Source organism: Phaeodactylum tricornutum, chromosome 1 (genome assembly GCF_000150955.2).
Source record: "Phaeodactylum tricornutum CCAP 1055/1 chromosome 1, whole genome shotgun sequence".
Classification (NCBI taxonomy): Eukaryota; Bacillariophyta; class Bacillariophyceae; order Surirellales; family Neidiaceae; genus Phaeodactylum; species Phaeodactylum tricornutum.
The window spans coordinates 618,546-646,457 of record NC_011669.1 but is presented as its reverse complement, the minus strand read 5'-3'; the positions used below and the strand labels follow the sequence as shown (position 1 = coordinate 646,457).

Genomic DNA, 27,912 nt, shown 5'->3' with positions numbered 1-27,912 from the left:
AAAAACAGAGGACTCCACGACGCTCGCACTATGCGTGAGCGAAGCTGCGCCAACGCTTCTGACGATGACAGCATTCACAAGCAGTCGCCAGAATTGGAGGCTGAGTTTCTTCATACCAGCAAGTTGACCTTAGCCGACATGCGACGATTGGCGCACGATCCGAAGGATCGGAGGTTGGCAACAAAACCTGCGGCGCAAGCTACGAAAGAAGACGTCTTGACGGTACAACCCATGAGTTTCGTAGAACACACTGCTTGCTGTCTGTTTCTCGCGTTTGGAGTGCCCAATGGCGCTCTGACGATTCCCATAGCAACGTGGCTGATCGGAAAATTCGTGGTACGCAACGTTTTCTTGGCGTTTCTGTTAGCAGGCTGTATACTTCTACCGCTTGCGATACTGCCGCAAGAATATGTGCCCGCCCGATTGCAATCGTGGCTTGCTTTGCAGATACTGAAATATTTTTCTTTCTCTTTGGTCATGGAGGAACGCCCTCCGACAATGTGTACTGGCAAGCAGCTGATCGAGCAGCCCGCTCGGCCACGAATCGTCACAGCCTATCCGCACGGAGTTTTCCCATACGGAAACGCGTTGACTGTAGTCACATGGCCGTTGTTGACGGGACACCATATTGTGGGTTTGGCAGCAAATGCCGCTTTGCGGACACCGATCTTTAAACAAATCTTGCGGAGCATTGGCGTCAAGGACGCCTCTCGAGCGTCGGTACGGAATGCGCTGGAAACATGGCCTTTCACCGTCGGGATTTCGCCAGGTGGCGTGGCGGAAGTTTTTGAAACAAACCACTTCAATGAGCACATTCTGTTGAAAGAACGTATTGGTGTCATCAAGATGGCCATTCGCACCGGTGCGGATCTTGTACCAGGCTATATGTATGGTAATACTAATCTGTACTGGTGCTGGACAGGGGAAGGTATTCCTGGAGCTCGGTGGCTATTGGAGTATGTTTCGCGTAAAATCCTAGGTTTTGCCCTCGTGCCTATAGCGGGTAGATGGGGACTACCAATACCGTACAGGACTCCGATATTGTGTGTCGTGGGCAAGCCAATACCAACCATTCATTTGCAAACCGAAGAACCATCAATGGAGCAAATCGTGGACATTCAGGAACAATTGTCAACAGAATTGAAATCAATGTTCGACCGCTATAAGCACCTGTACGGATGGGAAGATCGAATGCTAGTGATCACATAAATTCAAGGCTTACCCAGGAGTTCCTAACAAGTAAATGTTTTCGCATGGTTGGAAAGGGAAAAGCAACTTTGGATGTTTTAAAATAAATACAGATGCTAGTAGTGTGAAGCTAGTCGTCGTCCGACGTGAAGAAATCCCACAATGAACTAAGAATCCCCCCACCGGACGCTTCCTCACCGACCGCGCTGTCGCTTCCCGAGCTCGTATCGTTGAACAGTTCACCATCCTGAAAAACGTCTTTCTCAAAGTCGGAGGCGAAATCATTACCGTCATCAAAGCTAGTCTCATTACTGGAGAAGGAATTGTCGTCGCTAAACGAAGGGTCCGTAGTCTCGGTTGCGAACGTGCTGTCGTCTTGGTCCAAAGTCGAACTAGCCCTTCCTGTTTCGTCATCCTTCGGCGCTGCATCGCCAAACAATGCTGATGGCGACTCGCTGTCAACCGCAGCGCCGCCTGTGTCGCCCATCATTCCCGAGGAAGCAACGGTAGCCTGGCGGTCGGCGTCAATCGCCGCATCGGTGGCTGTAGCGGATTGAGATACTTCCGGTGAGCCTTCGCCTCCATCGCTTCCTGCGGCCCCTTCGTCCGTCGCTACATCGCCAGGTCCACCGCCACCAGCCCCCATTCCAATCGGTATGCCTAGACCAATACCTGGTCCCGGCATTCGCCGTGCGATTTCGGCAATCATGCGATCCGGTGGCATGCCTTGTAGCCATATCTGTCCAGGACCCTGGAGGGTTGCTACGAACAAGCCTTCCCCGCCAAACATGGCATTCTTGATACCGGGCATCATTTGTACGTCGTACGAGATGGAGGATTCAAAAGCCACAATACTGCCCGATGTGACCCGCAGAGTTTCGCCTTCCGACAAAGTCTTGTTTACGACGGTCCCACCACCCTTGACGAGAACATCGCCGTGGCCCGTTAGTTTTTGCAGAATAAAGCCCTGTCCACCAAAAAAACCGGCCGTGAGTGATTTGGTCGCTTCCATTTGAATATCTACGGTAGGATTGCTTGCCAGGTAGGCACCTCGCTGGCAAATAAGTGTGCTGTTGGAGTAATCGTCCAATCGCAACCGCAATATCTTGGACGGAAAGTCTGTACCCAAGCATACTGTGCCGGACGATTGGCCCTCGTACTTGAAGTCGGTCAGAAAGACATTCTGCCCGGTCAGCATGCGTTGAAAGGCACTCGACGCGCCTTGTAAAGATGTTTCCATGACGACGCCGTGAGTCATGTACAGCATGGCCCCTGACTCGGCACGCAAGACTTCGCCCGGTGATAGTTGAACGGTGGCAATGTGGGATTCTTCTCCTTCAATTTTAGCAGCAACTCGCAAGTCAATGGGTATGGCGGGAGGGGTGGATACAGCAACAGTTTCTGGCAGAGATCTGTCGTTGCTACTGATAACGGATTGATCCGAAAGAGCGGGTTTTGAAGAAAACGATTGCGTTCCACATTTCGTTGTCACGAATCCGAGTTCATTTCGATGGTACAAATGCCTCCGCAAAGGCAACGGAATAGGTCGCCATCGCAATACTCGTCGATATGCTTGTTGATGTGCTGCTGCTAGTCGCATTGCTTAAAGTTTGCTGCGGACGAACTGTAAGTCAAAGGCGATTTGCTTTGGTTCATCGTTGAAAGTAGTCGACTTTTGACCTTCCGGGAGTTCGTTACATTACATCAGCGGTGCAGTCCACGTTTCGATATTGTTCCGACAGGAAACCTCTAACCCTGACTACCCCTATAGTATTGGGGTTTGTCAACGGGTTTCCCGTACGTGTTACCCAGTGAAACAAACGTCTGTGTGGTGGTCCGTAAGGTGCTATTACGTCGTCCGTGCGCGCATTTCGCACGTACGCGTTCGTCGGAATTGGAATAATCTATCGTTTCTCTTTGGCTTGCTGACTATGTGATGGTCCCGTGAAATTGGCTCGTGTCGAAACTATCGGATTTACTGTTACACTTACTGTTACAGTTAGTCGATCCGTGCCCAAACACCCCCATCCGTCAGCAGACAGAATCTGGTCTGCGACTCTAGAAACAGTACACCCACTCTATTCGAACAAGTGAACAACACATTCGTACTCACAATCCAAAAAGAACGTGGGATACTCTACGCATTGCCAGTACAGAATGAGTGAAGAATGCTTGACCGCGTACGCACGGGAGGCTGTCGCTGCCTATCCCGACAGCGACATTGAAATTGCCATTGATTTTTGCCAAAAGGCTGTCGCTGAGTTCGTCGGCACTTCGAATGATCGGCTCGTCAAAGTAGGACGCAGTTTGAAGTCCCTGGTCGAGTTATCGGCCGAGAAAGAGGATGAATTCCAGATCGAAGAGGCTTTGCGCCTGCTCGTCAGCGAATGTAAGTTGCTCGTGTCGGAAAAGCTAAAAGTCCCCAAAGTCCCCTTTGGAAAAACACAACTTGCAATGCCAATCGTTACGCTGGGATGCATGCGTTTTCAACAAGAGTGGATGCCGCGCATTACAAACATGAATCAAGTTGGCTCGGATTGCCAGGACAATCTGGTGGCCATTTTGAAGCAGGCCATCTCGTACGGGATGACACACATCGAGACGGCTCGCGGATACGGTTGCAGTGAACTGCAGCTCGGTACAGCCTTAAAACAGCTCTTTTTGACCAAGTACGTGACGCGGGAAGATCTGATTATTCAAACCAAAATTCCCCCGCACGAAAAAGTTAGCGACTTTCGAGCCGCCCTCGAAACGTCCTTTCGTTCTTTACAATTGGATTACATCGACCTTTTTTCCTTCCACGGTTTGAATTATGAGGAACAAATAAAATGGACGTTAAAAGGGGACGAGAATTGCATGGTGGTGGTGAAAGAGTATATGGAGGCGGGCAAAATTCGACATGTTGGATTCAGTACTCATGCTTCGACCACATTCATTCTGAAACTTATTGATATGGATGTGTTCGAATACGTCAACCTGCACTATCACTACTTCGGGTCCTACACGGCATCTGGTGGTGGCCACGATGGGAACGGAAATCTGGACTGTGTCAAGTTTTTAACACAAAAGAATATGGGCATATTTATCATTTCACCCTTCGACAAAGGAGGTCGATTGTACGCACCTTCCAACAAACTCCGTTCGTTAACGCTGCCCGAAATGGAACCTATGGAATTCAAATCACAATGGATTTGGAATCACAACACGCTGTACGACGGTAATGGGCCAATTCTGCACACTTACACCGTCGGTGCTGGACGACCGTCCGATCTGGACCAATCTGCTGTAGCCGCATACCGACACGTGCACCAGCATGAGGCTACCGTAGATAAACTTCGCACCGTTGTAGAGCGCTTGGATCGTGCCAAGGAGGAAGCTTTAGGTGCAGAATGGATCAACACGTGGTGGCAGGGACTGCGAAAAGCAGAACAGTCTAATCATTTTGTCGAGCACAATCAGATTGTCTGGTGCTACAATCAAATTTTGGCTTTTGGCCTATATGACTTTGCCAAAAATAGGTATGGATCCCTCGAGAAAAACCTAGGAAAATGGGATGATCTCAAAACGCCTCAGGAGAACATCGATGTTATCGGTAAAAATTCATGGGGATTTGTGCCCGGACTGGCTCTGAAGCCAGGCGTTGACTATTCTGACGACTTTGCTGACGTGCCACCCGGAAACCTCGAGCGTGTCAAAGAGGCCGAAGCATTTGTTATCAAATGGTGCTCAAAAAAGGAAGGCGAAGAAAAAGCTAAGGAGCAGTCAGACCAAAAGCGAGATCTCAGGTTCCGTCTGTTTAAAAGGAACATCTCCGTTTCGTCTCAGCTGTTCAAAATGCCCAGTCTACGAGAAATTAGAAGTGTCCTGAACATGGGGAAAAGTGCTGAGAGCTCCACTGGTTTTCAAGAGAGTGAATCCAACATAGCGACCGAATCCGACATGGTAGAAACCATTCCGAAGGAATGGGAGACAGCTTACGACATGCGGCCGTGGCCGGACTACCCAGACCAACCATCTCGCGCATAATACAATACTTTGTCCCAGATCCATTTCGTTCATTCTACTACCACTTACGAAACTTTTATCTAGTTCATCGGAGACGTTCGGGAAAAAACCTAAACGTTACCCGATGTTTTTGCACAGGTCAATACCGCGAACTCCTTCGCAACCTTTCGGTGTAAACCATACTAGGCTAAAACGCTCGCCATGAAACGGCATCGTCCAATGTCGCTGTTTCCATCCATTAAATTCAAGCGCCCGATACCGAATATCTTTTTGTTCACCTTCTACCACCAATTCACCTCCAGAGTACGACCCGAGCCCGACAATCAAGCTGGAGCTCTGCCCGGCTCCGGCTCCACTATCGGTGTGTGGACGGAATTGAGCATTCCGGTTGATCGCTATTGTGCTACTAGGCTCCCGATTTGGGCAAAGTGCAATCTCGAGTTCAAATGCTGCCCTCATTAGTTCCGGAAAAAGTTCATTCCCTTTCGGCTGGGTGCATGCTTCACCTGGCATGGCTCCGACTGAAAACGAGCCACTTGCTCCTCCTTCCCCTTCTACGTATATATACGCTGACGATTTGTCAATCTTGTTGGAGCGGGCCTTCATGTGGGCCACAGATAACGATGCCGGCATCGCACCCGATTCGAAAGGGTTGTCGCACGATTCTGACTTGCCTTCAACAACAGTAGAAACCATCACAAGCTGCCGTTTAGGAGTCGTAGACGGCCAAAATCCACTCTTGTCAGCATCACGCAAATAACGAAGCACTTTCTCGAACAACGATGGAATCGCTGTTTCGATCGAAGCGATAGGGGGTTCTAGAGCCCGTGTTTCTGCTCCCCCAGTCGTTGCATGCAAAACATTAGTTTTCTTGGACATCTTCCACTGCCGGTACTCTTTCAACTGCTCTTTCGCCCGAATCGCCCATGGCTCAAGAACTTCTTTTGTCCAATCTCTCTCCGCAAGGAGCCGGCCCTCTTTGTCCTCCCCTAAAGCCATCCAGGCAGCTGCGGCATCTGCTCGCACCCTTTGTTGCCACGAGTATACTTTCTGAAGAGTCTTGTCATCGTTCCAGCCGTCTTGGAATATCGTACTTTTTCTTGGAGTCAAGACAGCCTTGCATTTGCCCTCCATTGACATGTAGTAAGCTTCCCCAGCATACATCCCTGTTGTTGGCGCCGCTGGAGTAGAGACAAGATGAGGGTAGGCTTCATCGAAAACGCAGTCACAAAAGTCCTCGTCGATCACACCCTTGCTTAAAGCAATGAACAACCCAACAATGCGGCAAACTTGGCCGGTCAAAAAGATATCTCCTGACAAAGATAAAACGAGAAAGGGTCGCTTGGTTTCGGCGTTTTGACTGAGCGTCAGAACTCCTTTTGTACTCTGCGAAAACCGCAGTGTCGCCCGGTGATAAATGCGGTCAAGACGACGATACGCCAAAAAATCGTGCGCTAGAACGGAAGGTGTGAAATTATGATATCGCTTTCGACGCAACACGTTTTGGCCCTTTTTGTCTTCTTTTTTGGGACGCTTCGTCTCTGGTTGCACCAATGTATTCTGCGATTTTTCAAGGCGCCGCTCGCCCTTTGCTTCTTTCTTCAGTGAATTGGCGTGTCGATTCTTGTGCCGTTTTTGCCGATTAAAGTCTTTCTCCAAAACGGCTGCTTTGTCGTTGGTATCGAGTTTTTCTATGTGCGTGGTGAGTCTTTGCATCAATTTTTTCAGATTGTGGAGATAGCGAAGTGTTTCTGGATCGGGCCGCCGTCGATCATTGCTCGAATCGTAACTAGGCGCACCCTGAAAGTTGACTTGTCCTTCGCTGCGATCTCTGTAGCTTCCGTCCGTAAAGGAGGGCAGTGAGGAAAGAAAATCAGATCGATTATCGTTGGGAGTCGCATTCGGAGCAAACAAAAAATCGGCGGGCAAAAGATATTCAACTCGGCGATGGGTAACATCCATTTCAGCATTAAATTTTGATATTGTCATTTTTCGTCGACCAAAAACCATCATTTGACCGGGTGTAGACTGCAGCTGCTCGTCCAGGATTTTGTTGATTTCGTCTGACCACGTCGAATCGGACACCCCAATTGGTGGGAGTCTGGCACACAAGGCTTCCGTAATCGCACCTGTGTAGCTATCTTGCTCTAGAACGCTCGTATTTCTTGCTGTGTTACCGTAAGATCTAGTAAGTTTGGTATTGCTATTCTCATCTGTTTGAGAAGGTACCCCAGGAGTAATATTGAAAGATGAAGAATGTTGCTCAATTATTTGCAGTAGAAGATTGGCGGCGTCATGGCCGTTATGTAGAATAGCTTCAGGCGGAACTTCATCTTTGGCAGTCAAGTATCCGTACAGCACCATGGTCTTCTCCCGCTTTTGGTTTTGGACATAGCGCAAAAAATCTTGGTACTGCTCCTTGTCTAGGCACTCTCCCTTGTTGTCCTTGAGGTGTCGGAATATAGCATTTCGTGAGCCACATTCCTTCCCGCAACCTTCGCAACAAGTCGACATATTCCTTCAGGGCAATACCGAAAGTGGAAGTGTCGAATGCAGAGCAGACCGCTATCAGCTCAGGCTCTTTCAGTGGCGAATAGAATGTGACAATGGCCAAGAGCTTGATGTCTCTCTGGTAGCATGGTGCCAGGAACGGGAAGACTACTGTCTCACTTTCTGGGAACTGTAGTCCGATGGACGCGAATCAACTGTATCGAACACTGGACAGACGTTGCAATGTGGCAACCCGGTGTTGCCACATCGCTTTTTAAAAAGTGACTGATATTTACTGTTAGGAACGCGATTGCTATAATCTGCTGGGCCTTGTTTCTCTCTGGCGGGGCAGAAATGCGTTGGGTTTAGCATAGTGATCTCGTCCTTCCATGATGGACCATGATGTGCAGACCGAAACGACTTGTGGTTCCGCTTTCGCTAGCAATAATCTATTTCATTATGGCTATAGTGTTGTGGTGCGAAAACTTCCCCAAATTAACTGTAAACGAAGGACGAATGGAGGGTTTGATGCATGGTCCGCCTTCTACGGAAGCAAACGGAGCCAATATAGAAGTTCTCCCCCTCAATCATTTGAAGAATCGGACACTTTCCTTGCGGAGAAGTGACTTTCTGAGGCGCAATGCATTGCAGCAAGATAAAGTGAAAATTCCTTTTCCCATTTTTGTCGTGTCGCTGCCAAAGTCGGGAACCACAAGTATGGCACGCTATTTCTACTGCGGGGAAGTATGGACAGCACACACATTTGCGAACACCGATGACGGCCGTCAACTGCGTATCGGAGAATGCTATCAAGAGAATGTGATGCAAGGTCGTCCACCTTTCGCAGGCTGCGGAAACTATCATGTGTGGAGCGACAACGGCTTCATTCGGGGAAAACGTTGCTATTATCCATCGATTCACGGACTCAAATCCTTTTACGAACACTATCCCAACGCTACTATCTTACTAGTAAAGCGAGAGAAAGAGGCGTGGCGCCAAAGTATGCGCAATTGGAAAAAGGGTGCACTTTTACGCAAATGGTGGAAAGCTTGCTCCAGAGATTTTCCTCTTAAGAATGCCAACGACTCACAGGTCGAAACGTTCTACGAGAAGCACGCCGACAGGATTCGACGATTTGTTCGGGACCGTCCGTCTTTAACATACATCGAGATTCAATTGGAGAACAACGACGTCGCCGAGGAACTCGAGGGTAAAATTGGTATATCTAAAACCTGCTGGGGGCACCACAACAGTCACGAAAAAAGGATGCGACAGAATCCAAGGTTTAGGAAGGATTGGAACGGAAGTCTGACAACGACAGTGAATGCATCAGAGCGGTCGTCGCGATCAACTGTAAAATGAAATCTTATACCCTCATTTTGACTGTGAGTTGATATCTAGCCATTCTACGGTACTACTACTAAAAAAATCGTTAGAGCAATCCCTATACTAAAATAACCAGTTGGAAATTAATCTGCTCCCACAGGGCCCCACCTGCCCAATATCTGCCCCTTCCTTCAGTTGCATCGATACCTCGCAGAGAAGTTCGTATGTGCAGGGTCGCTTACGGTTAATCCGAGACCTGATTTTGAGCTCATTCACAGTCAGTATTTGAATTTACAATTGGACGTCAGATAAATGATTCTTTCGGGCTGTGACTGTGACAATTGTGACCGACAATTTTAACGAGGTCAGGCTTTTTTGGCCTTTTCAGGGACATTCTCGCAAAAGCATTAGATAGCGGCTCACATTCTTCTGAAGATGCCGACTACTATGCAGAAAACATGACACCACCGAGAAGCAACAGGTCAAGGAAAAAAGAGACTCGACGTAAAGCATTTCTGCATACAGTTGTTGCTACAGCTACTGTCGGAATCGTTCTATCGACGTTGATTCTGGTTTGTATAACCAACAGGGCTACCGAGGGAGCTTCCACGCCTACTCGTTTAAGACATGACATGCTTAATATTCAGCTATCTCGGCAAAATGTCGTTTATCCAAACGCTTCAGCAACTCATTTCGGGTACAAGATCTCCCCTCGGATGCAATTCGACGTAAGAGTCATTTCCAACCGGGTAGAAGCCATTTCCGCTCAAGGAGAAACCCAACGAATACCGACGTTACAGTCCCCGGTCGGTGGTGCCTTTGTGCATTTAGGCAAAACTGGCGGGAGCGCTTTGTCATCGCTGTTGCGAAATGGGTGTCACTCGTGGTCACCTCACCCCTGTCGAAACGTAACAGACGAAACAATGGCATCTCGACTAATCACAAGCTACTACCATGTTCCTGATTTCGGCTTACTACGTCAGTCGAATCACGATTTCTATTTCATTACACTTCGGGATCCTTTTGACCGTGTTATATCCGCTTTTGTTTTCGAACATATTATCAACAGAAGGGCCCGAGGTGAACCTGTGGAAAACCCAGTTCTGCGAGACAAGCTAGAGCGAGCATACCAATGCTTCCCAAGTTTGGAAGCTTATGTTGGCTTTCTAAAGGGGGACTCACTCGATTTCTCGTATCCGTATCACCAAGCAGTCATCGTCGATAAATCTTGCAAAAATCTCGCTCGGGCCGCCTTGCACGGCAAAGTTCGGCCGTTCAACCACTTCTTTTTCAACTACCGTCGGATATTTTCGTTTTTGCCAAAACCAGAGTCACAAATCTTTCTAGTCACTCGGCAAGAGAATTTGTGGGAAGATTGGGAGCGGGCCAATGTACTACTGGGTCAGGAGGAACCAGTAATAATTCCGGCGGACTTGGATTTCCGGGCTGTCCGGAATACCACGACCTTGACGCTGCCTGTTACGAGAGGTTTGAGTGCTGATGGAAGGCAGACCCTGTGCACTGCATTGGAGCATGAATATTACGTCTTTTTCTGGATTCTCAGGCGCGCCAGAAATATCCAGTCCGAGCATTTGCAGCAATCTATCGAGAAGGCCAAGGTGAATTGCCCCAAACTGCCATATACTAACTTCGTCTAAAGGGTTCTATAGAGTTTGTCGACACGACAACAACCATTATCAAAGGTCTAAACTCGGTCTTCTTCCTAGATCGTGTATTACTGTAATACTGCATATACCTCCTTGGCGGCGGCTTTGACTGCGGAGCCATGGGGAGAAGCAGCCATTTCTACTTTCGACGACAGGAAAGATGCATTCGCTGCTTCTTTTGCGTCAGAGCTAGCCATAACTAGCGTTCCGAGAGCTACCAGAGTCCGGAAGGTTGCTTCCTCTTCGTACGTCTTGGATGAAAGAACATTGCTTACAATAGGGAAAAATTTGTCGGAAATATCCGTACCGGGATTGCTTCGTACGTAACAAGCAGTGTTGTATAGTAGCGTAGCCAAAGCCAATCTGACGTTTTTGTTCGATGAAGGTACGAGACGTGTTGTCACTTCCAAAATTGCGTCTACATTGTTTGCGATCGCTTCGCAGGATCCTGGACCTCCCTTTAGACCATTGGAAAAGAGGCGTAAACCGAGCATGGGAATGGCAACCGCTGCCGGACCTTCCACACTTTCGATAGCCATGATAGCTATTGTTTTAGGAACGACACGCGACCAGTACCCGTAGCGTTCTCGTGAGGCTGCGTCTGGATGTAAGAGTACAAGACGCGCGAGGTCCAGTGCAGGGAAGACTTGTGAAGGCTGTTGCCAAGAGAGCATTTTTTCCATCACGGCAAGCTCCTCATCGAGAATCTTTGACGAGTGATACCTACTGCTCGCCGACAGTGTATCCAGCAAGTGTGTCAAATGTTCCACATCGATATCGGATAGCAAACCAAATTCGATTATTTTTGACTTCACCTTTGCAAGAGTCGTAGATGCCGTCTTGACGGGCAAGCCAAACTGTTTGTATCCGGGTGCTGGCAAATATTCGTAAGAGACCATGGGGGAACCCGACGCTACGGTACTGTCATTACCAATCGTCGGTCCCTGCTGTCCCGCGCGCTGTTGAATGTAGTTGGCAATATCTTGCAAATGATGCTGCGGTAGAACGTGGTCATCAATGAAACGTTGGGCGGCTACAAAGGGATTTTCACCATTGTTGTAACCAATCTGGAGTTTGGCAACACCGCCACCAGATTGGTCTACTTCAATAGGTAACAAATGATCGTACTGAACGCCATTGAGTGTTCCGGTGTTCTCGTTAGAGCCTGTTACCTGGCCAACCTCAATCCAAGTCTGCGAAGCCGCGCTCCATTGTGCGGCAATCGCCACTCCGTTTTTTTGAAAGACTCGAACATCTCCTTCCGAGCGACCGCGCTTCTCATAATTCTGATCCCACCGGGGTAGGGCGGCGATTTCTTCGGCCGACGGCCCGTTGCTCTTTTTCTGCTGGGTCGCTGCTACTTCCGCTTCCCAGGCCTCTCGTTCAGCCAAGGGCGCTACCCGTTCGGTGCAGTGTGTAAATATGCGTATAACGCCATCGTCACTGCAGGTTGCAAAATCACCGTTGGGCAAGGGCACAACGCTCCAAACACACTGCGCATGGAGCAGTATCTGGGGGCTTCTTTCCGTCGCACTCAAATCCCAAACCACCGCGTGTCCGTCTTCTGCGCCTACAACAATACAGCTTTGATCCGTTGTGGTCGCGACACTGAGCAACATGGGTGGATGGGAGGACGTCAACATCGTCAGAGTGGTCAAAACATCCCCTGTTTCGGCCACTCGAAGCTTGACGGTTCCGTCGTTGGAACAGGACGCGAGGCAGGATGCGTCGGGCGGGGCCAAACAGAGATCGCGGATGGGACCATCGTGATCGTTGGCAACCGTGTGTAGGAGTTTCACGTCACTGGTGATGCGCACGTCAACGGTCCATATACGAATGGAATGGCCTTGAATGGTATTGTTTTGGGCAAGGCCGGCTGACCCCGTCGCAATATGGAGCATCCCGCCGGTGTCCACTCCCTGGACACAAACACAGACAGAATTTTCGTGATTTGGCAAGGTCGCCACCAGACTCGAGTTCGCGAGCCTCCAGATCTTGGCGGTACCATCCCAAGATCCACTGATGAGAAACTCACCGTCTTTACCTCCGTCGGCATAAGCCAAACTCGTCACGGCTTTGTCGTGACCCTTGAGTTGTGCAATCAGGTTGTGCTGCACATCGAACACTCGAACAACGGCGTCTTTGTAGCCAGTAAAGTAATGCGTTCCGGTGGCGTTCGTCGCCAACGCCGTGACGGCGTTATCGTGCCGGTAGGCACTAGACTCGAGATTTCCCGAGGGTATACCGTACGCGACGAGGCTGCCTCCTTGTGTGCCCGTGAGAATTTGGAACCCGTCCGCTGTACCGTCCGGGGCAGGCAAAACACAGGCGCAACGAATGCCTTGACCATCACACGTCAAGGATTGAGAAAGCTCCCAGTTTGCTTGCATCTGGATATTACTAATAGGAAGAAGGAAGGAAGCAGCGGCAAGTCCGCGTCTTTGAGAATGATGGGGTTACCCGTCACTTTCTGTCAAGTCCCAATGAGAGAGTGGAGGCCATGGACTCATCGCGTGAATTTTCTCGTGTTGGTCTCCTCTCGTAACTGTTATCCGTGTGAATCGCACCGCACCGTCTGTGGATCCAGGAAGAACTACATAGAAAGCATGCAGAGAATAACTTCGACGACATCTTGTATCCACTGAATGTGTTGAAGGAGACGTGGAGTATATGCAGATGTTTGTCGCAGTCAGAATCTCTACAATAATTGGAAATTGGCTTTGGGATAACACCGGTCATTACCGTACCATACATAGAAGGAGATCACCAAAAACCTTGCCATTGCCATTTGACTGTCAGTGAACATCGTAGCAGACAGGTTCTTCGAATGCATGTTTCTCGCTCAATGGTCGAGGCATACACATCTGTACCTGTTCGTTCATACTGTTATTGACTCTACGATATCGCCGTCTCTATATGACGACATCCGCACTGCAGGGCTTGGCTCGGTATCTGAACGACGGCTTTGAGTATGTGCGGGCGAACCTATGGAACGTTGCCGTTGCCCTGATCCTACTGCATTTTGTGCAAAGGAAATGTACGTAACAGTAACTGCAAATAGAAAACAAGGGCGTTTCTGGAAGGGTTTATTTTCAACGTTCCGTACACAAAGCGTTGAAGAATTGCATTGCCAAGCTGACTATGTTTCGCTGTTAATAACGCACACAGTCAAAGACTACTTTGTCTCTCGAGGAGCCGCATATCGACTGACACACACCGATGCAGTTCGCGCGTCGACCGGCAGCGACACGACCAGTGCTGGATCCTCGACAAAGTCTCGTAACGAACAGTTGCGGGCTGCACGTGAACGGCAACAAGAATTTGCGAATCAAAAAGCCAGGGAAGCCGCCGTTGAGCGAAAACGCAAGGCGGAAGCCGACCGCACACGAAAAAATAGAATCGTTGCGGACCAGGCAAAAATCGATCGCGCGGGGGGCAGGACGATCGGGGAAGCAACGTCAACAGAAGCAGTAAACAACATGGGATATAATACCGTGCAACCTTGGACGGGAAGTACCGGTGGATACAGGTATGTACTGAACATTTGGCTTTTCGACCGACTGAAATCGAGCTCTTCTCACCTTTTGAGACATTCTTCGCGCACAAAAGACCGCAAAGGCGTACAGTACAGCATGAGTGATGCCGGTAACTGAGAATCCATTGATATCGAATTAGATGAAAAGGACGAATGGAAATGCACTTGTCGCGGTTGAACGGTGTTGACTTGAGCGAATCCTTGTTACAGCCTTTTCTTGGCAGAAAAGTAGAACAGAGAGACAATGTTGGTAGGTCTGTTTCCCTCTTGGTAACTGGATAAGAAGGCTTTAAAGAGGTATTCTTTTTTTATATGTTGTCCAGTTGATGGCAAGTCACTGATACAGTTGATAATTAAATCGTCACTTGAGTTGTACACAGACCTCGCTTGTGCCTTTCGACAGAATACTCGGCCCATATGATTACCAGTATTTGCCAGCGAGCACAGAAATCCTCGGAAAGCAGACAAGATACCTGCTCAATAGCTTGAATAGCCAAAGGTAAGCCTGTGAAAGAAGCCTTTGAAAAGTTGTCAGTATGTTGTCTCACCGAAACAAGTACACTCACCATATTACTAGTTCATGTCGAGCGGAAAACAGACGAAACCCTAGTTTTTCCTCACAGTCAACCTGGAACACGCGAGAGACTTACAGTTAGAACTCGGATACTTCGGTTGTTTTCTCGATCAACAGAAAATACGTGACGGTGAATTCACAGTTGCTTTACTTCCATACACCCAACTGCATGTGTGATGATCTGCCTCACGATTTGCTGCTCAATCTCATCGATGCAGCAAAGAAGAATGATACAGCATCATGCGCTTCGTTGCTTGGACACCGTAAGCTTGCATCAAAGGGGTTGAACTGCTCTCTCTTAAAATGCTCAGCTTCGGCTCGCAAAATTCAAAGAAGACTGTTTCCCCTACATCAAGAAAAGGAATGCACGACGTATTCCCCAGATAATTTCGAGAATCTCGTCGAAGCCCTGATGCTGTCGCCATCTGCATACGAGACACCCTATATTGTTGCTTGTGAGGTTTTGGAAGTTGGCAGCAGTCTTGGTTTCTCAACCATCTCCACAATTTTGGTGCACATTCAGACTTTTCTGCGGCGAGAGATTACTTCGTGGCTAGACCGTGATCGAAAGTTGGTCCAAAATTCAAGAATAGCGCGATCTGTTCAACCTTTGGGAGGCGAAAGTTTAGCAAAGCGAAGCCCAAAGTTTTGGATACTTAAACTGGTGAAGATAATCTCAGGTGTCTTTAATTATCAATTGCCGGAGAGTGCTGAATGCGATGGGGTATATGAAGAAGTCGAAAGTGCAGACGATTGGACTGCTCCACTAAAATTGCTGCCGCTCCTCATTTCTTATACGCGACAAATCGATTTTTCTGTTCATGAAGATATTTTTGATGCTGTATTCTCTGACTCTTGTCGAAGCGACCGACTACTTGTGTGGATACACTTGGCTTCCGACCATAGGCTGCATTTAAGAGATAGGGAATGGGACAGAATTGAGGGGGCAGTGGAGTCTACTCTTGAGATGCAACAGTTTTCAGTCCATTTCCGCCAAGCCGCGGAGCTTTCCAAATTTATACTATCATTCTGCTCATTTTTTTGTGCGACCTCAAGTCAGGTTCGTTTACTCCGTTGGCAAATTCTTTTGCTTCGACTTTTGAGTGAAGTAGCCCATGATGTCCAATTATACTTTTCCGTGGAGGCGGAAATAGAGACAGGTCTTCTTTTGCTACAGTCTTCGAATCTCAGAAAACTATCTGTGAGCTTCTCATCTAGCTCTTTTGAGACGCCTTCATTTGTGTTGGTTAACGTTCTGTTACTCTTCATAAGAGCTTGTCAGTTATCTGGATTGAAGCTGGTGGGGGATATACTTTCGAATACAGCTATTAAGGAAGTCCAAGGTCTCGTCTTTCCCGTGTGCTGGAACAAAATAGTCCTATTGCTCTCGCCAAAACGGATTCGTCATATGAAAACAGAAAACAACCAAAATATGTTCAATGCGGTTTTTGACGGTGCCAAATACATCGGAGGAGGAGTATTTAAAAAGTCGGAATTGCCTATTACGGAACTCTGCGCTTCTGGTGCAATAGTTTTTCAAAGTCTGCACTTGTTCGGCCAAGCGAATACTTTTGGGTCGGACATGGAATATATCTCAAAGTCAATGACGTACAGAAAGTGGTTAGGTGCTGTAGAGCAAGCACTTGATTTAATGGTTGCCTCGAAAAAGCGCCTCCATTGTATGGCTGTTGCAGTGGTCATTGTCGTTCTATTTTGTGAAATCTCTGCGTCCCGCAAGTTCATCATCGAGATTTTGCTTAATACTTTGTCCGCAGACAATGTTCGCATACCTTTGGAGCAGTCGGTGCAAGAGCTGCAGTCCCTTTTTGCTTGTGATATAATCACTGTCATTTTGGAGAGCCAGGCTTTTGGATTGCTTGTGCGCACAGAAGAATGCGACCTGAAGAACTTAGTTGCAATTTTCGATCAAGAACTTCGACTCCCAGTTTTTACTCATATTATAACAACAATCTTCCCCCTTCCAGCGGCTCGAAAAGTGATGTTCGATAGGGCAAAGCGCATCTTAGACACTTGCTCAGCTACTGTGCGATTCTCCCGATGTGGGTTTCCCTCGACAAACGAAGCCAAAGAAAAACTTTCTTTTTTAAGCTTAGAAAAAAAATTCGAGGAGGATGAGGCAAGTATAAAGCGGTCATTGGTTATAATGTGTAATCTGATCTGCCTGAAAAATGGGGAAGATTCTGGAGGCTGGGACGTCTTGCAACAAATCATTGTTTCGAACAGACCTGTATTGCCTGCTTCGGTAAGAGGGTGGCTTTTTGTACTCTTGCGCTCGATCGTGAGGAAAAACCAGATCAATCAAGAATACCGTTGTCGGCTGCAGGCAGCGTGCGTTCTCCGCTTCTGGAAGTTTTGCCTAGAGGCTATAGATACGGGCTCTGGAGGAAGATTGAAGGTCTCAAGTGCCCTAGACGGATGGTCGGATTCTATGGGGCTCGCCGGCATGCGAAGCATTCTTGTAGAGGATCTGCCTAAACTTCTACAGCTGATTTTGACAATGGCTGATGAGTACAGCGTTCGCGACAAGAAGCATAATGCTTTTCTCGTTGAATTCTGGAGGAAGAACTTTTGGACGATGTTGCATGTAATGCAGAATGATTGCACTCAAGACAGGCTTTTTACATTAAGGGCAACAGATTTCGGGGGTCCTGGTGATTTAATGACAGATGCTTCGATGCGTTGCATTGCCTTGGCTTTGAACGCAATTTTGAATATTAATATCAATGTGGTATTTTCAGGGCTCAATTTTTCAGAAGCCGCGACAGAACTAGACTTCCGGCTAAGAAAACAGACAGATGTTCTGTCTGAGACAACTGGCATGTTTGCATGCAAAGCTGAAGGCCACATAGATTCCAAGCTACATCCGGAAGTTTCTCAAATTGAGCTTGCTTTGTTCGATCAAATTCTTCGTTTCCTTCTTGGACGAAAGGATGTTGATGGAGAATTGAACGGAGAGACTTCTACACCTGCCACCTATCATTGTTCTCTGTGTGACCTTCTTGTTTCTCGACAGAGGATTGCGGCAGGTATCCCTTCTGGCCAAGAAAGTTGTTGGGTCTACTGCCCAGACGCAGAGTGTGTCTGTGATATGATTGATGGTTTTCTAAGGGTATGTGCGCCATCGATACCATCACTTTTTGAAACGGAAGAGGATATGTTTGCCGCCGAAAGAATTTTCAGAATTATACCTGATTTGTGTTCGCAAGCTGTGTCTGCTTGCGAAGAAGCTTCTCCGATGGAAACGAAAGATTGCCATAGAATGCTACGAATCGTGTGGAACTTGTACTGCATTATATCTAAGGAAGACAAGGCAAAGAACCTTATTACTTTTTTTGAGCGTCATCGCTGTCTGAATGAAGCCGCGAAAATCAAAGCAGTCACTCCACCAGAATGGCTGGAAGCCTTACAATGTTCTGCAGACGTCGACTGTGCTGTTCAAGATATGAGACGCTCTGTTCTTGAACCTTTAAGACTGTGTTTGATTGCTCTTTGCTCTTCTGGAAAGAGCGACCTATCAGGAACGCTTGATGTCCATCTTGTCATTGAGTATCTCATGTCTGTGGTTGTCGGTTGCTCTGATGATCTTCTTGTTGGTTTACGAGGAGAGAGTGGCGGCGTAACAACCGATATGTTTTCGCTCTTCATAGATTGCATACGATATGCCGCTGAAAGCATTGGCCGGATCCCTCTCTTTTTTCTTGACAAGCAGGAGATGTTAAAAGCCTGCTATGTGTGCAAAGCTTCCACCCAGGCAATTTGGAAGTTGTTAAAGGAGTACAGTGTTTGTACAGCAGCGCTCTTTACGAAATCCGCTTCTCAATGTTTTTACCATTTACCAGCGGTATGTCGGAAAATCAAGCGAGCATCTTTTCTGAAATGGGGTACATGCGTGTATGAATTTGACGAGACTGCTTCTTTGCTCGAAGCCTTCCATTCTTGCCACAAAGCTCTCCTAAAAAATACGGCCAGTGATAATCTGATTGTATCAGAACCGCCCACACTCGGTTCAGGCTCGTCAGATGATAGCGATTTTGATCCCCGCCACACAGAGAAAGATTGTGACAAACGATGGTTGGAGCTACAGCTCGATTCCGAGCTGGTTTGTGGTCAGACATTCTGCTGCATATTTGATTCGCTTGAATGGACGTGGGCTGAATACCAAGACTTGCTTGATAGCACTTCGAACGATTGGCTTGGGCATAGCCAATTCGCTGTGTATTGTCCGCAGCAAATATCTGCTCGTCAACTAGCATTCTGGCTGGTTAGTCTGCTTTTTTCTAGTGAATATTTAGACCCGAATGACGCACATAAAGTGGCACATGCGTGCGCGCTTTCCCCCCAAGCTAAGCTTCGATTGGTTTTCCTTCTCGATCGCATTGTATCGGTACAGCTGGAATCTTTGAAGATCCTTGGGGCCATGGACATCGATATGCTTGAATCAAAATTGAACGGGTGTTTTGTCGAAGCTTTCTGCTGTTCCGTTCCATGGCTCACCTTCGAAGCAAAAGTCGGTATGTCTGATATTTTGACGGGGACGAGGTCTTGGATTTTGTCAGAAAATAGAGTCTCCATTAAGTCAAACCATCCAGAAAAAGGATTTTTTCAGACAAAGAACGTCTTCCTTCAGCGTCTTTCGAAGCTTGCCAGTCGCTTAGACACGCTTGAGACTGAGCTCAATCATCTGAAGCAGCTGGGCTTATCGTTCCAGACTATTAACAAACTATTCGATGCTGAAAGAAAGGAATTTGTGCGTGAAAAAAAGGACGAGGGCACTTCTATTTTCGATTTGACTTTACTTATCGCAGAAAAGTTGGATGTATTGGAGAGGGGTCGTCTTGAGTTGGAAGGGATAACTTTAATTGATGAGCATCGACGCAAGAAACATAAGGAGAGCAAAGAAATTCACGTCAACTTGCGCAAGGAATGTCGTCGTAAGATCTTGCGCAGTCGCAATCAAACGGTCGATCTATGGTTGCAGCAAGATCGCGAAGCTGGTGAAGATGAGGCAAATGGGGACACTTTTGCAGATCTGGAAGATTTCTTGGTAGATGGATAAACTAGCCTAGGATACGCATTGCTCACAATTGACATCGTTGAGGTGTCGAAGTGCGTAATTTCGTAGGGAACAATTGCGAGTCCTTACTTTTCAAAGATGCTCACGCGTACTCCATTTCAACTCAGCCATTATATGCTGGAGGATGATCGTGCGAGGATGCATGATGGTGCGCGTTATCATCTGATTTTCCATTCTATCAACGAAGCTTATCAATTGCCTGTGACAGAGCACAGACAAAATTGCTCAGATTAGCATTTATACACCGCATACTTTGACTATTTACGGTTACTTACAACAACGTTTGCTAAGGAAAAATCCGATGCGGATGGCCGAATTTACATACGCGAAGGAAGTTCCCACACATTTTTACCGAAAACAAAACGGGCACTTGCTCGTCTCTGGCATCAGTTCCTTGACTTTCGTCCGAAAAGTGCACCTGTCACAAGCGTTTGAACACTCGAGTTGAACCAAAATTATGGTGTGTATCTCTGAGAGACCGAACGGAGTAGATCATAAATTAATGCCCGGGTCGCGATCAACGACTTGGAGTGTACTATTGGGCTCATGAAATTATGATTCCCATTCTGCAGCCTTCCGCACCATGCGACGATAGAAATGCTGAGAAAGAGATACCTTTGCTTCACTGCAACTCTCCAGAGAAACAAATGGGTCTTCACGAGGGTCGCACTCACAGAAAACGAATTGTTTCAGATGTTCATGTGTCACAGAGCAAAAGCAACTATAGCACATATGCAGATGAGATTTGTGTTGCCATGGACTGCGAAATGGTCGGCGTTGGACCCCACAGATTTTCAGTGCTAGCCCGGGTTTCCATTGTCAACTTAAGAGGGGATACTATTTTTGACTCTTATGTTCGAGTCGACGAAAAAGTGACTGACTATCGGACCTGCGTTTCAGGAATTCGGCCTGAAAATCTCAAGTCAGAGAAAGCCATTGCCTTCGGGAAGTGTAGGGCGAAAGTTATGCAAGTTCTGAAAGGAAAGATCTTAGTGGGACATGCACTTAAAAACGATCTCAAAATCCTCAATCTACATCACCCTTGGTACAATACTCGTGATACCTCCATGTATGGACCGTTCATGAAGATGTCGCACAAGGGGATTTGGAAACCCCGCCGTTTATCTGAGTTGACTCGAGTAGTTCTAGATACTAGTATTCAGCAGAAAGAGCACTGCTCCGTGGAAGACGCTCGGGCGGCAATGAGTCTTTACTGCTCTGTTAGAGACGAGTGGGATTGCGCCGTTTTTGCTGGATTGGAACAGCAGTATCAAATGATGCAAGCTTCAACAGTGTACTGTACAGCAGCTCTAATGAACGGTATTCGACAAGACTGGAAAGCTCGTTCGGTATAATTGGCGTCAACTGCCAATAGCGCTTCCACGCTGTATCACCAGCGTGTAGAGTTCCTTTCTGGTACGTTTAGGCCAGTTGGAGACGTTGCCCAGCTAACGAAACTTATAACATTTATAACTACTGCGATTTTTTCTGTTGCATTTCTTCTGTTTCTTCGCCAGTGGCTGTGCCTGTTGTTGCTTCTCCTGTAAGAATCTTGCTCGTAAGTTTCTTGTCTGTCACGTCTCCTACAACTTTCATAGCCGTCATGGCTTGAGTCATCAAAGCCGTCACATCTGCCGGTCGCTCATTGAAGAGAATGGTGTTCGATTCTTTGCCCATTTCGCCGTACATATCTACATACTCTCGTGCTAAGGCCAACCGTGCTGCTTCGCTACCACCCGGTTTGAGCAATTCCTGCGCAATCTGTTTCAGCGCATCAGCTTGAGCTTGTGATGTCCAGCGAATGGCTTGTGCGTTGGCTTCAGCCTCCAACAGGATCCGTGTTTTTTCTGCTTCCGCTTCGTTGCGCACTTTAATGAGGTTACCTTCAGATTCGTTGGTTAAACTAATCTTTACTCCTTCTGATTCCAGTTCGGCCCGTCGCTTGGCCCCCTCGGCTCGCAGAACCTGTTCTCGCCGATCACGCTCCGCCGCTGCTTGTTTATCCATGGCAATACGAATCTGCGTATCGGGTGTGATTTCGGTGATCTCGTACCGCCTAATCTCCAGTCCCCAGGGTTCGGAAGCTTCCTGTAGCGACCCCTTGATGAGGGCGTTGAGACGGGCCCGACCGTGCAAGATTTCATCGAGCTCCATTTCTCCAATCGCCGACCGCATCGTGGATTGTGCGTGCTGCGAAACAGAATACAATGGATTGAGAGCACCGTATGCGGCCTTTTCGGGATCCATGAAGCGGACAAAGAGGTTTCCGGACACTTCAACAGACACGTTGTCCCGGGTGATGGCAGCCTGTGGTGGTATATCAATGGCGCGTTCGCGAATATCGACGACGTAGGAAATGGTGTCCACATAGGGGATTGCGATGAAGAGGCCAGAGTCTTGAATACTGTGAAGCTTTCCGAAGCGTTCCACAATGTACTTGTGTCCTTGGGGAACAATATTCAAGATGGTGTTGGATTTTGTAACTGGCCACTGCCAAGGGTTTCCACCGCCCCCGGCACCGCCCAAGCCATCGAACATGTAGGAACTAAAGGCTCGCGTGATTGCTGAAGTCTGCGGCGTCAGCAGGAGTCGGGGCGCTACAGCTGATAAGGAGCGAGATGAGTGCATCATCGTCAAGAAATTGGATGGCCACAATATCTCTGTCGCCAATCCCTTAGTCAACTACGGGAGTTGTTTCCTTGGGAGGCAAAGGTTGATGACGGAAGCAATTAGTTGGAAGCAAAGCTCTCGATGATGTATGCTATGTACCGAACGGAAGGGAACCCAAACGAATTACCTGGGACTCCCTTTGCAGTTACAGTCAAAAGCTCTAAAATATAAGCTGTATCCCGAGTGGAGCGACGGAGAGGCCGGAAACCTCGTTTCTAGGATTGTTTCGAAGGGAGAGAAGAGAAACCAACGCAGCGAAGTGTTTCACTTTCATTCAACAGGAGACAAAGCAGACGGTGATCTTATCAAAGTTCGTGCGCCGAAGGAGGACTGTGCTATGAGGATCTTCCTCGTGTCACAGTCATTTGCGTAGAACAAATTACAAAGCTAAGGTTTAAATTTTCAATATGTTCAAACCCAAATTCATTTTCCCATAGCTGTAATGTAAAGTACCGACATTTCTGCTTGACTGTGACGTGTTGAATTGGTATCTTTCGTTGTCGTTCCTTAGATGGACTTGTCGGAAGCACTTACCTGTCGTGGTGGCGTTGGTATGGCGGAGGTTACCATGTCGATCCTGCGAGCATTGATTGCATTTGTACATACTGCAACCGTCGTTCTCTTCTTGTCTACAAATGCTGGTGAGGCTTTCACGGTTTTCCATTCATCTCCGATAACGGTGTTCAGTCGACGGAAGGAAACGTCTAGGGCACAGCCTCTGTCTCCTAGTTCCTGCTTTTGCCCGGAATTGTCGCGATGTATACGCCATGTCATCCTGTTTGAGGCTTTATGGGATGCAGATATGGAGAGTACTACCGTTGGTTTTAGTACGACTATTGATTTGAAATATGGAACCGGTGCTGCGGCTTTGGCGTTGCTCGCCTGGCTCCACTCCCAAATATTCGTTCCGAAGCAGTTGGCCAGCGCTGTAATACTCGATCGAATTACGGAAGGAACTTTTTTGGCGAACAAGAGGCTCACGTGTGTTTATAAGGCGTCCCGGGACGGTTGGTCGGCCATCGACTTTCACAACCAGGTCGACGGACGGGGCTCAGCCGTGGTCGTGGCCCGATCACGGTCGGGCAAAACCTTTGGCGGGTTCAACCCGAACGGATGGCGTTCAACCGACGACTACTACGACTCGTCGTCCGCATTTTTATGGTCGGGCACTTCCGCGACAGCGATCGCGAAGTTTCCGGTTTTGGCCGGCGGCAACGCAGCCATTTTTGACTACGCTACCGGTGGACCCTGCTTTGGAAACTCGGACTTGCTGATTGGACCACCTAAAGCTGCTATAATGGGTGGATTCGCCGGACCCGATATGGAGAATACTTCAACCAATGCTGGTAACCTACGTCAGGCCAAGGCGTCGCCCGGGATTACTTATGATGGTGACGCACGATGGCCCGTTCTGGGCGATGTCAGTCTCCTCGAAGTAGAGGTATACTGCAATGCAGCTGTTGGACAACAGCGAGCTTCTTGGTAGGTAGATCACAGTAGCATTCCCCCTTCACAGTCAAAACAATTTTTGGAAGGTACGGAAAGGAACAAGACAAGGCTTCTTATAAGCGCTTTGAAACTTTGGCACTCAGGCCTATGCTCTGGAATATCAAACTTCCAGTTTAACGTGCACAGTATGAATTCTGGCCTAATTTTACAAAGGCAGTAGCGTTCTTACACTTATAGCAGATGTACCGCTAGATCTAGCAATAGAAACCGTCAAGCAACTATACTCACAGTTAGGTAGTCCGGTCGCCTTTCTCGTACTGCTAATGCAATGCACTGGCAATACAGCGGATTCGAAATGTGCTATCAGTCATTTACGTACGACGGACGAGCATTCTCCTTTCAAGCACTCCCAACGTCACCCAAAACGCACTTGCCACGACGTCGCGATGAACCGTACGCATGTACGGTACAACCGGGTTTAGTTCTCAAAGAAACGTATACTCGCTTAAAAAACCTCACTGGTTTACGACGTGGTGCAAATCATCCCATAACCTACCATAAGTAAATGAACAAACTGGCAAACAGGCAGCCAACCAACGTGCTGCCCAGACATTTCGTCATTTCGGTTTTGCGTTTTCCACGAACATTTTCGGTTTTCCCACCGGCAAGCCGCGCCCCGCAGTACACGGCACAGTCGGCCGCAGGCTCTTCGATTCGACTCGGACGGACATCATCATTTTCCGACTGGCTGTGGGAATTTTCGAGCCACATACGGAGCAAAGCAAGAAGAGAAGAAACCCAACATGTCTCAACGATACAACGAAAAACGTGCCAAGGCGGCTGAAATGGCCGTCACCAAGGAGCTAGATTCGGGCTACGGAGCGGTCGATACGGATGCATTGGCGGCGGCCGACACCCGCGGAGCCGCCATGGGCGAAGGCGAACAAGAGCTCTTCGAAAAGAAACTCTCCAAGGAAGAGAAGAAAGCTCGTGCCAAGGCACTTCGCGAAGCGAAAAAGAAAGCCAAGGAACCAAAAGAAGGGAAAAAAGACAAGAAGGAAGATGCTGAAGAAAAGAAGGAAGAGGCTCCCGCTCTGAACTTAGACGCTCTCGACTTGGATGCTCACAAGGATGCCAAGCGCGAAGCTGCCCTCGACAAGCTTTCCGACGATGACATCATTGTAACCTACGAAAGTAAGAAAGGAGTGTTGCATGCGAATACTCGAGACATTAACGTGTCGGGAGTAACGGTCACCTTTCACGGAAAGCCTTTGATCGAGGAAACAGAAATTACCATCAACTACGGAAACCGTTACGGATTCATTGGACCCAATGGCTCCGGAAAATCCACGATCATGAAGGCAATTGCTGCGCGTGCTATCCCTATTCCGGATTCTTTGGATATTTACTTTTTGGATTGTGAATACCCAGCACGCGATGACATTACGGCTCTGGAGGCAGTCATGGAAAGTAATGACGAAGTCGGCATCCTGGAAAAGCAAGCAGATGCTCTCAACATGGCTATGGGAGAAGCCGATGAAGAGCAACAGACATCCATCCAAATGACACTCGAAACAGTTTACGCCCGTCTTGATCAGTTGGACGCGAGCTCGGCCGAAGCTCGCGCCACAACTATTCTGCACGGTTTAGGATTCACCAAGACCATGCAACATATGAAGACTCGGGAATTCAGTGGAGGATGGCGCATGCGCGTTGCCTTGGCCCGTGCTCTCTTTCTTCAGCCCGAATTCTTGCTCCTCGATGAGCCGACCAACCATTTAGATATGGTACGTTTTTCAACGTTTTTGGGCTGATTGAAAGCCAACAATCTCTGAAATGTTCACCTTCTCATTCTATTTCCTCCAGGATGCTGTGTTATGGTTGGAAGAATATCTGTCGAACTGGGACAAAATTCTGTTTTTCGTCTGCCACAGTCAAGATTTCATGAATAGTGTCTGCACAAACATCGTTCGCCTCGATATGACGTACAAAAAGCTGCGGTACTATAGTGGAAATTACGACACATACGTGCAGACGCGTCGGGATCAAGATATGGTGCAAATTCGTCAATACGAAGCTGAGCAACGTGATATCGCTGAAATCAAAGATTTTATTGCTAGATTCGGTCACGGTACCGTCAAGATGGTTCGGCAAGCACAGGCGCGCGAAAAATTGCTTCAGAAAAAGCTGGAAGCCGGTTTGACTACGCTGCCCGAAATGGATCCAGAATGGGATTGGACATTTCCTGATGCGGGAGAGCTCCCCGTCCCGGTTTTGTCGATCGAGAATGTCAGTTTCAACTACCCCAATAGTGTCGAGCTCTACAGCAAGGTAGATTTTGGGGTAGATTTGCAGACGCGCGTTGCCTTGGTGGGGCCCAACGGTGCGGGAAAGACAACGTTGGTCAAACTAATGACGGGTGAACTTAATCCGACTAAGGGGGCAGTGAAGCGCAATACGCACCTTAAGATTTCTCGCTTCACTCAGCATTTTGAAGAAAAGCTTGATTTGACGATGACTCCACTCGACTTTTTCAAGCAAAAAGTCATGCCGGAACAGCCCATTGAAAAAATCCGTCCGCTTTTGGGACGTTACGGGTGTTCGGGGGACCAGCAATCGCAGGTGATGAACCAGTTGTCAGCTGGCCAAAAGGCACGAATCGTCTTTGCAATTATTGCCCATGAAAAGCCGCACTTGTTGCTGCTAGACGAACCGACAAACCCATTGGATATGGAAAGCATTGATGCGCTGGCACGATGTTTGAACAAGTTCAAGGGTGGTGTTTTGATGATCAGGTACGTAGAAGATTATCGTTTACCAATGATTTGGATTGTCTGCTTGCATATTTGCTTTCTTTGCGATGCGCCGGCCTGCACTAACCAAATGTTCTCCTATTCCTTTTGTCCCCTAGTCACGATATGCGCTTGATATCGCAATGTGCCGAGCAGATATATGTTTGCGATCACAAGAAGGTTGTCAAGTATACCGGAGATATTATGGATTTCAAAATGCACACTCGCAAGGAAAACAACAAGAAGCTGGCTCAGCATTTGAATGGATAAAATGTCGAACGCCGCAACGCACATTTGCCAGTAAGGTAATTTTTTGAATTTGGGACGCTGGCCTATCGTCAATATAGATCGACAGTAACCGCTCTAACAGTAACAGGATAGCTTCTACATACGCTTTACGGTATTTCGAAGAGTGGACTATGCGCAAATATTGCCGTCGAATTTGTCTTCCAAGCTGTTAAAATAGTGAGATCTGCTACTCAAAAGAATACTCGGCAAGAAATGCACATGAAAATGTTATAATGAAGAGAAAAAAGACTAGAGGTAGACAACGAAAATATAGAAATGGAAGAGCTGCAATATTTATATAAAGCAGTAAATTACAAAGTCAAGAGGGCTTCTGAGGAGGATGTCGAGCAAAATCAAGAATCCGTTCAGCATAAATGGTAGCAACAGGGACAAAATTTCATAAAAGATAGCAACAGGGATAAACTTTGTACATGCACCAATTCTGGCCTGCTTGAGAGCGATTCCACAGTGGCTTTGGTGAAATTGTGGACAAGGCCACCTCCACACCAAGCGGTCTCAGAACAAGCAGATGTTCACGTCAAAGGGTCCGAGGAACCAAATGGAATGCTGCGATCTCATCGCCAAATAGTACATGTCCCTGGCAGTAGTATGCAGAAGGGAAAGTGCATCGAAGCTTAGGACAAGAAAGACCGTGGTTCTGCATGATGTGTTTGCCTTTTGATATGTCGTCGTTTCGCGAGGCGTAACAATTATTGCACACAATCAAATCATCGGTACAAGATTTTTGGGCTCCTTTTCTTAACTGTAAAGTCTAACTAAAATTGGTAAGGGAGAGAGAAAGATGCGACTATCGGTACTCGCACGAAAGAGAG

At 47.8% G+C, this 27,912-nt stretch overlaps 12 protein-coding genes across 12 annotated transcripts; 8 read left to right on the top strand and 4 right to left on the bottom strand.

Moving 5' to 3' along the window:
• Nucleotides 1–30: 30 nt before the first annotated feature.
• Nucleotides 31–1,209, top strand: PHATRDRAFT_31662 (predicted protein; the record flags this gene model as incomplete). The annotated part of the gene is made up of 1 exon (XM_002177095.1): nucleotides 31–1,209. The coding sequence occupies one exon, from the start codon at nucleotides 31–33 to the stop codon at nucleotides 1,207–1,209; it is 1,179 nt and encodes a 392-aa protein (XP_002177131.1).
• Nucleotides 1,210–1,879: 670 nt separating this feature from the next.
• PHATRDRAFT_3851 (predicted protein) lies at nucleotides 1,880–2,533 on the bottom strand (the record flags this gene model as incomplete). The annotated part of the gene is made up of 1 exon (XM_002176584.1): nucleotides 1,880–2,533. A coding segment is annotated over one exon (654 nt), but the record flags the coding sequence as incomplete, so codon positions are not given.
• Nucleotides 2,534–3,170: 637 nt separating this feature from the next.
• On the top strand, nucleotides 3,171–4,710 carry PHATRDRAFT_17335 (predicted protein; the record flags this gene model as incomplete). Its single annotated transcript, XM_002177094.1, has 1 exon — nucleotides 3,171–4,710. A coding segment is annotated over exon 1 (1,365 nt), but the record flags the coding sequence as incomplete, so codon positions are not given.
• Nucleotides 4,711–5,227: 517 nt separating this feature from the next.
• PHATRDRAFT_42626 (predicted protein) lies at nucleotides 5,228–7,780 on the bottom strand. Its single transcript, XM_002176583.1, has one exon. It carries the CDS (start codon nucleotides 7,705–7,707, stop codon nucleotides 5,311–5,313), a length of 2,397 nt encoding a protein of 798 aa, XP_002176619.1. The 5' UTR covers nucleotides 7,708–7,780; the 3' UTR covers nucleotides 5,228–5,310.
• Nucleotides 7,781–8,142: 362 nt separating this feature from the next.
• On the top strand, nucleotides 8,143–9,045 carry PHATRDRAFT_31658 (predicted protein; the record flags this gene model as incomplete). The annotated part of the gene is made up of 1 exon (XM_002177093.1): nucleotides 8,143–9,045. One exon carries the CDS (start codon nucleotides 8,143–8,145, stop codon nucleotides 9,043–9,045), a length of 903 nt encoding a protein of 300 aa, XP_002177129.1.
• A 422-nt stretch (nucleotides 9,046–9,467) lies between these two features.
• Nucleotides 9,468–10,667, top strand: PHATRDRAFT_31657 (predicted protein; the record flags this gene model as incomplete). Its single annotated transcript, XM_002177092.1, has 1 exon — nucleotides 9,468–10,667. The coding sequence occupies one exon, from the start codon at nucleotides 9,468–9,470 to the stop codon at nucleotides 10,665–10,667; it is 1,200 nt and encodes a 399-aa protein (XP_002177128.1).
• A 148-nt stretch (nucleotides 10,668–10,815) lies between these two features.
• PHATRDRAFT_42625 (predicted protein) lies at nucleotides 10,816–13,154 on the bottom strand (the record flags this gene model as incomplete). The annotated part of the gene is made up of 2 exons (XM_002176582.1): nucleotides 10,952–13,154; nucleotides 10,816–10,875 (listed from the first exon to the last, which is right to left on the bottom strand). The coding sequence occupies exons 1-2, from the start codon at nucleotides 13,064–13,066 to the stop codon at nucleotides 10,816–10,818; spliced, it is 2,175 nt and encodes a 724-aa protein (XP_002176618.1). The 5' UTR covers nucleotides 13,067–13,154.
• A 438-nt stretch (nucleotides 13,155–13,592) lies between these two features.
• On the top strand, nucleotides 13,593–19,902 carry PHATRDRAFT_42624 (predicted protein; the record flags this gene model as incomplete). Its single annotated transcript, XM_002177091.1, has 5 exons — nucleotides 13,593–13,713; nucleotides 13,845–14,205; nucleotides 14,615–14,710; nucleotides 14,903–19,317; nucleotides 19,396–19,902. 5 exons carry the CDS (start codon nucleotides 13,593–13,595, stop codon nucleotides 19,860–19,862), a joined length of 5,460 nt encoding a protein of 1,819 aa, XP_002177127.1. The 3' UTR covers nucleotides 19,863–19,902.
• A 727-nt stretch (nucleotides 19,903–20,629) lies between these two features.
• Nucleotides 20,630–21,118, top strand: PHATRDRAFT_4761 (predicted protein; the record flags this gene model as incomplete). The annotated part of the gene is made up of 1 exon (XM_002177090.1): nucleotides 20,630–21,118. A coding segment is annotated over one exon (489 nt), but the record flags the coding sequence as incomplete, so codon positions are not given.
• Nucleotides 21,119–21,320: 202 nt separating this feature from the next.
• On the bottom strand, nucleotides 21,321–22,706 carry PHATRDRAFT_17332 (predicted protein). Its single transcript, XM_002176581.1, has one exon. The coding sequence runs from the start codon at nucleotides 22,509–22,511 to the stop codon at nucleotides 21,354–21,356; it is 1,158 nt and encodes a 385-aa protein (XP_002176617.1). The 5' UTR covers nucleotides 22,512–22,706; the 3' UTR covers nucleotides 21,321–21,353.
• A 646-nt stretch (nucleotides 22,707–23,352) lies between these two features.
• Nucleotides 23,353–24,036, top strand: PHATRDRAFT_31652 (predicted protein; the record flags this gene model as incomplete). Its single annotated transcript, XM_002177089.1, has 1 exon — nucleotides 23,353–24,036. One exon carries the CDS (start codon nucleotides 23,353–23,355, stop codon nucleotides 24,034–24,036), a length of 684 nt encoding a protein of 227 aa, XP_002177125.1.
• An 892-nt stretch (nucleotides 24,037–24,928) lies between these two features.
• PHATRDRAFT_41659 (predicted protein) lies at nucleotides 24,929–27,061 on the top strand (the record flags this gene model as incomplete). The annotated part of the gene is made up of 3 exons (XM_002177088.1): nucleotides 24,929–25,786; nucleotides 25,866–26,794; nucleotides 26,911–27,061. 3 exons carry the CDS (start codon nucleotides 24,929–24,931, stop codon nucleotides 27,059–27,061), a joined length of 1,938 nt encoding a protein of 645 aa, XP_002177124.1.
• Between the last annotated feature and the right edge of the window lie 851 nt (nucleotides 27,062–27,912).

What these genes read in the sequence shown, in the direction of transcription:
- PHATRDRAFT_42626 (XM_002176583.1), bottom strand. Translation starts at nt 7,707, where the DNA reads ATGTCGACTTGTTGCGAAGGTTGCGGGAAGGAATGTGGCTCACGAAAT.
- PHATRDRAFT_17332 (XM_002176581.1), bottom strand. Translation starts at nt 22,511, where the DNA reads ATGATGCACTCATCTCGCTCCTTATCAGCTGTAGCGCCCCGACTCCTG.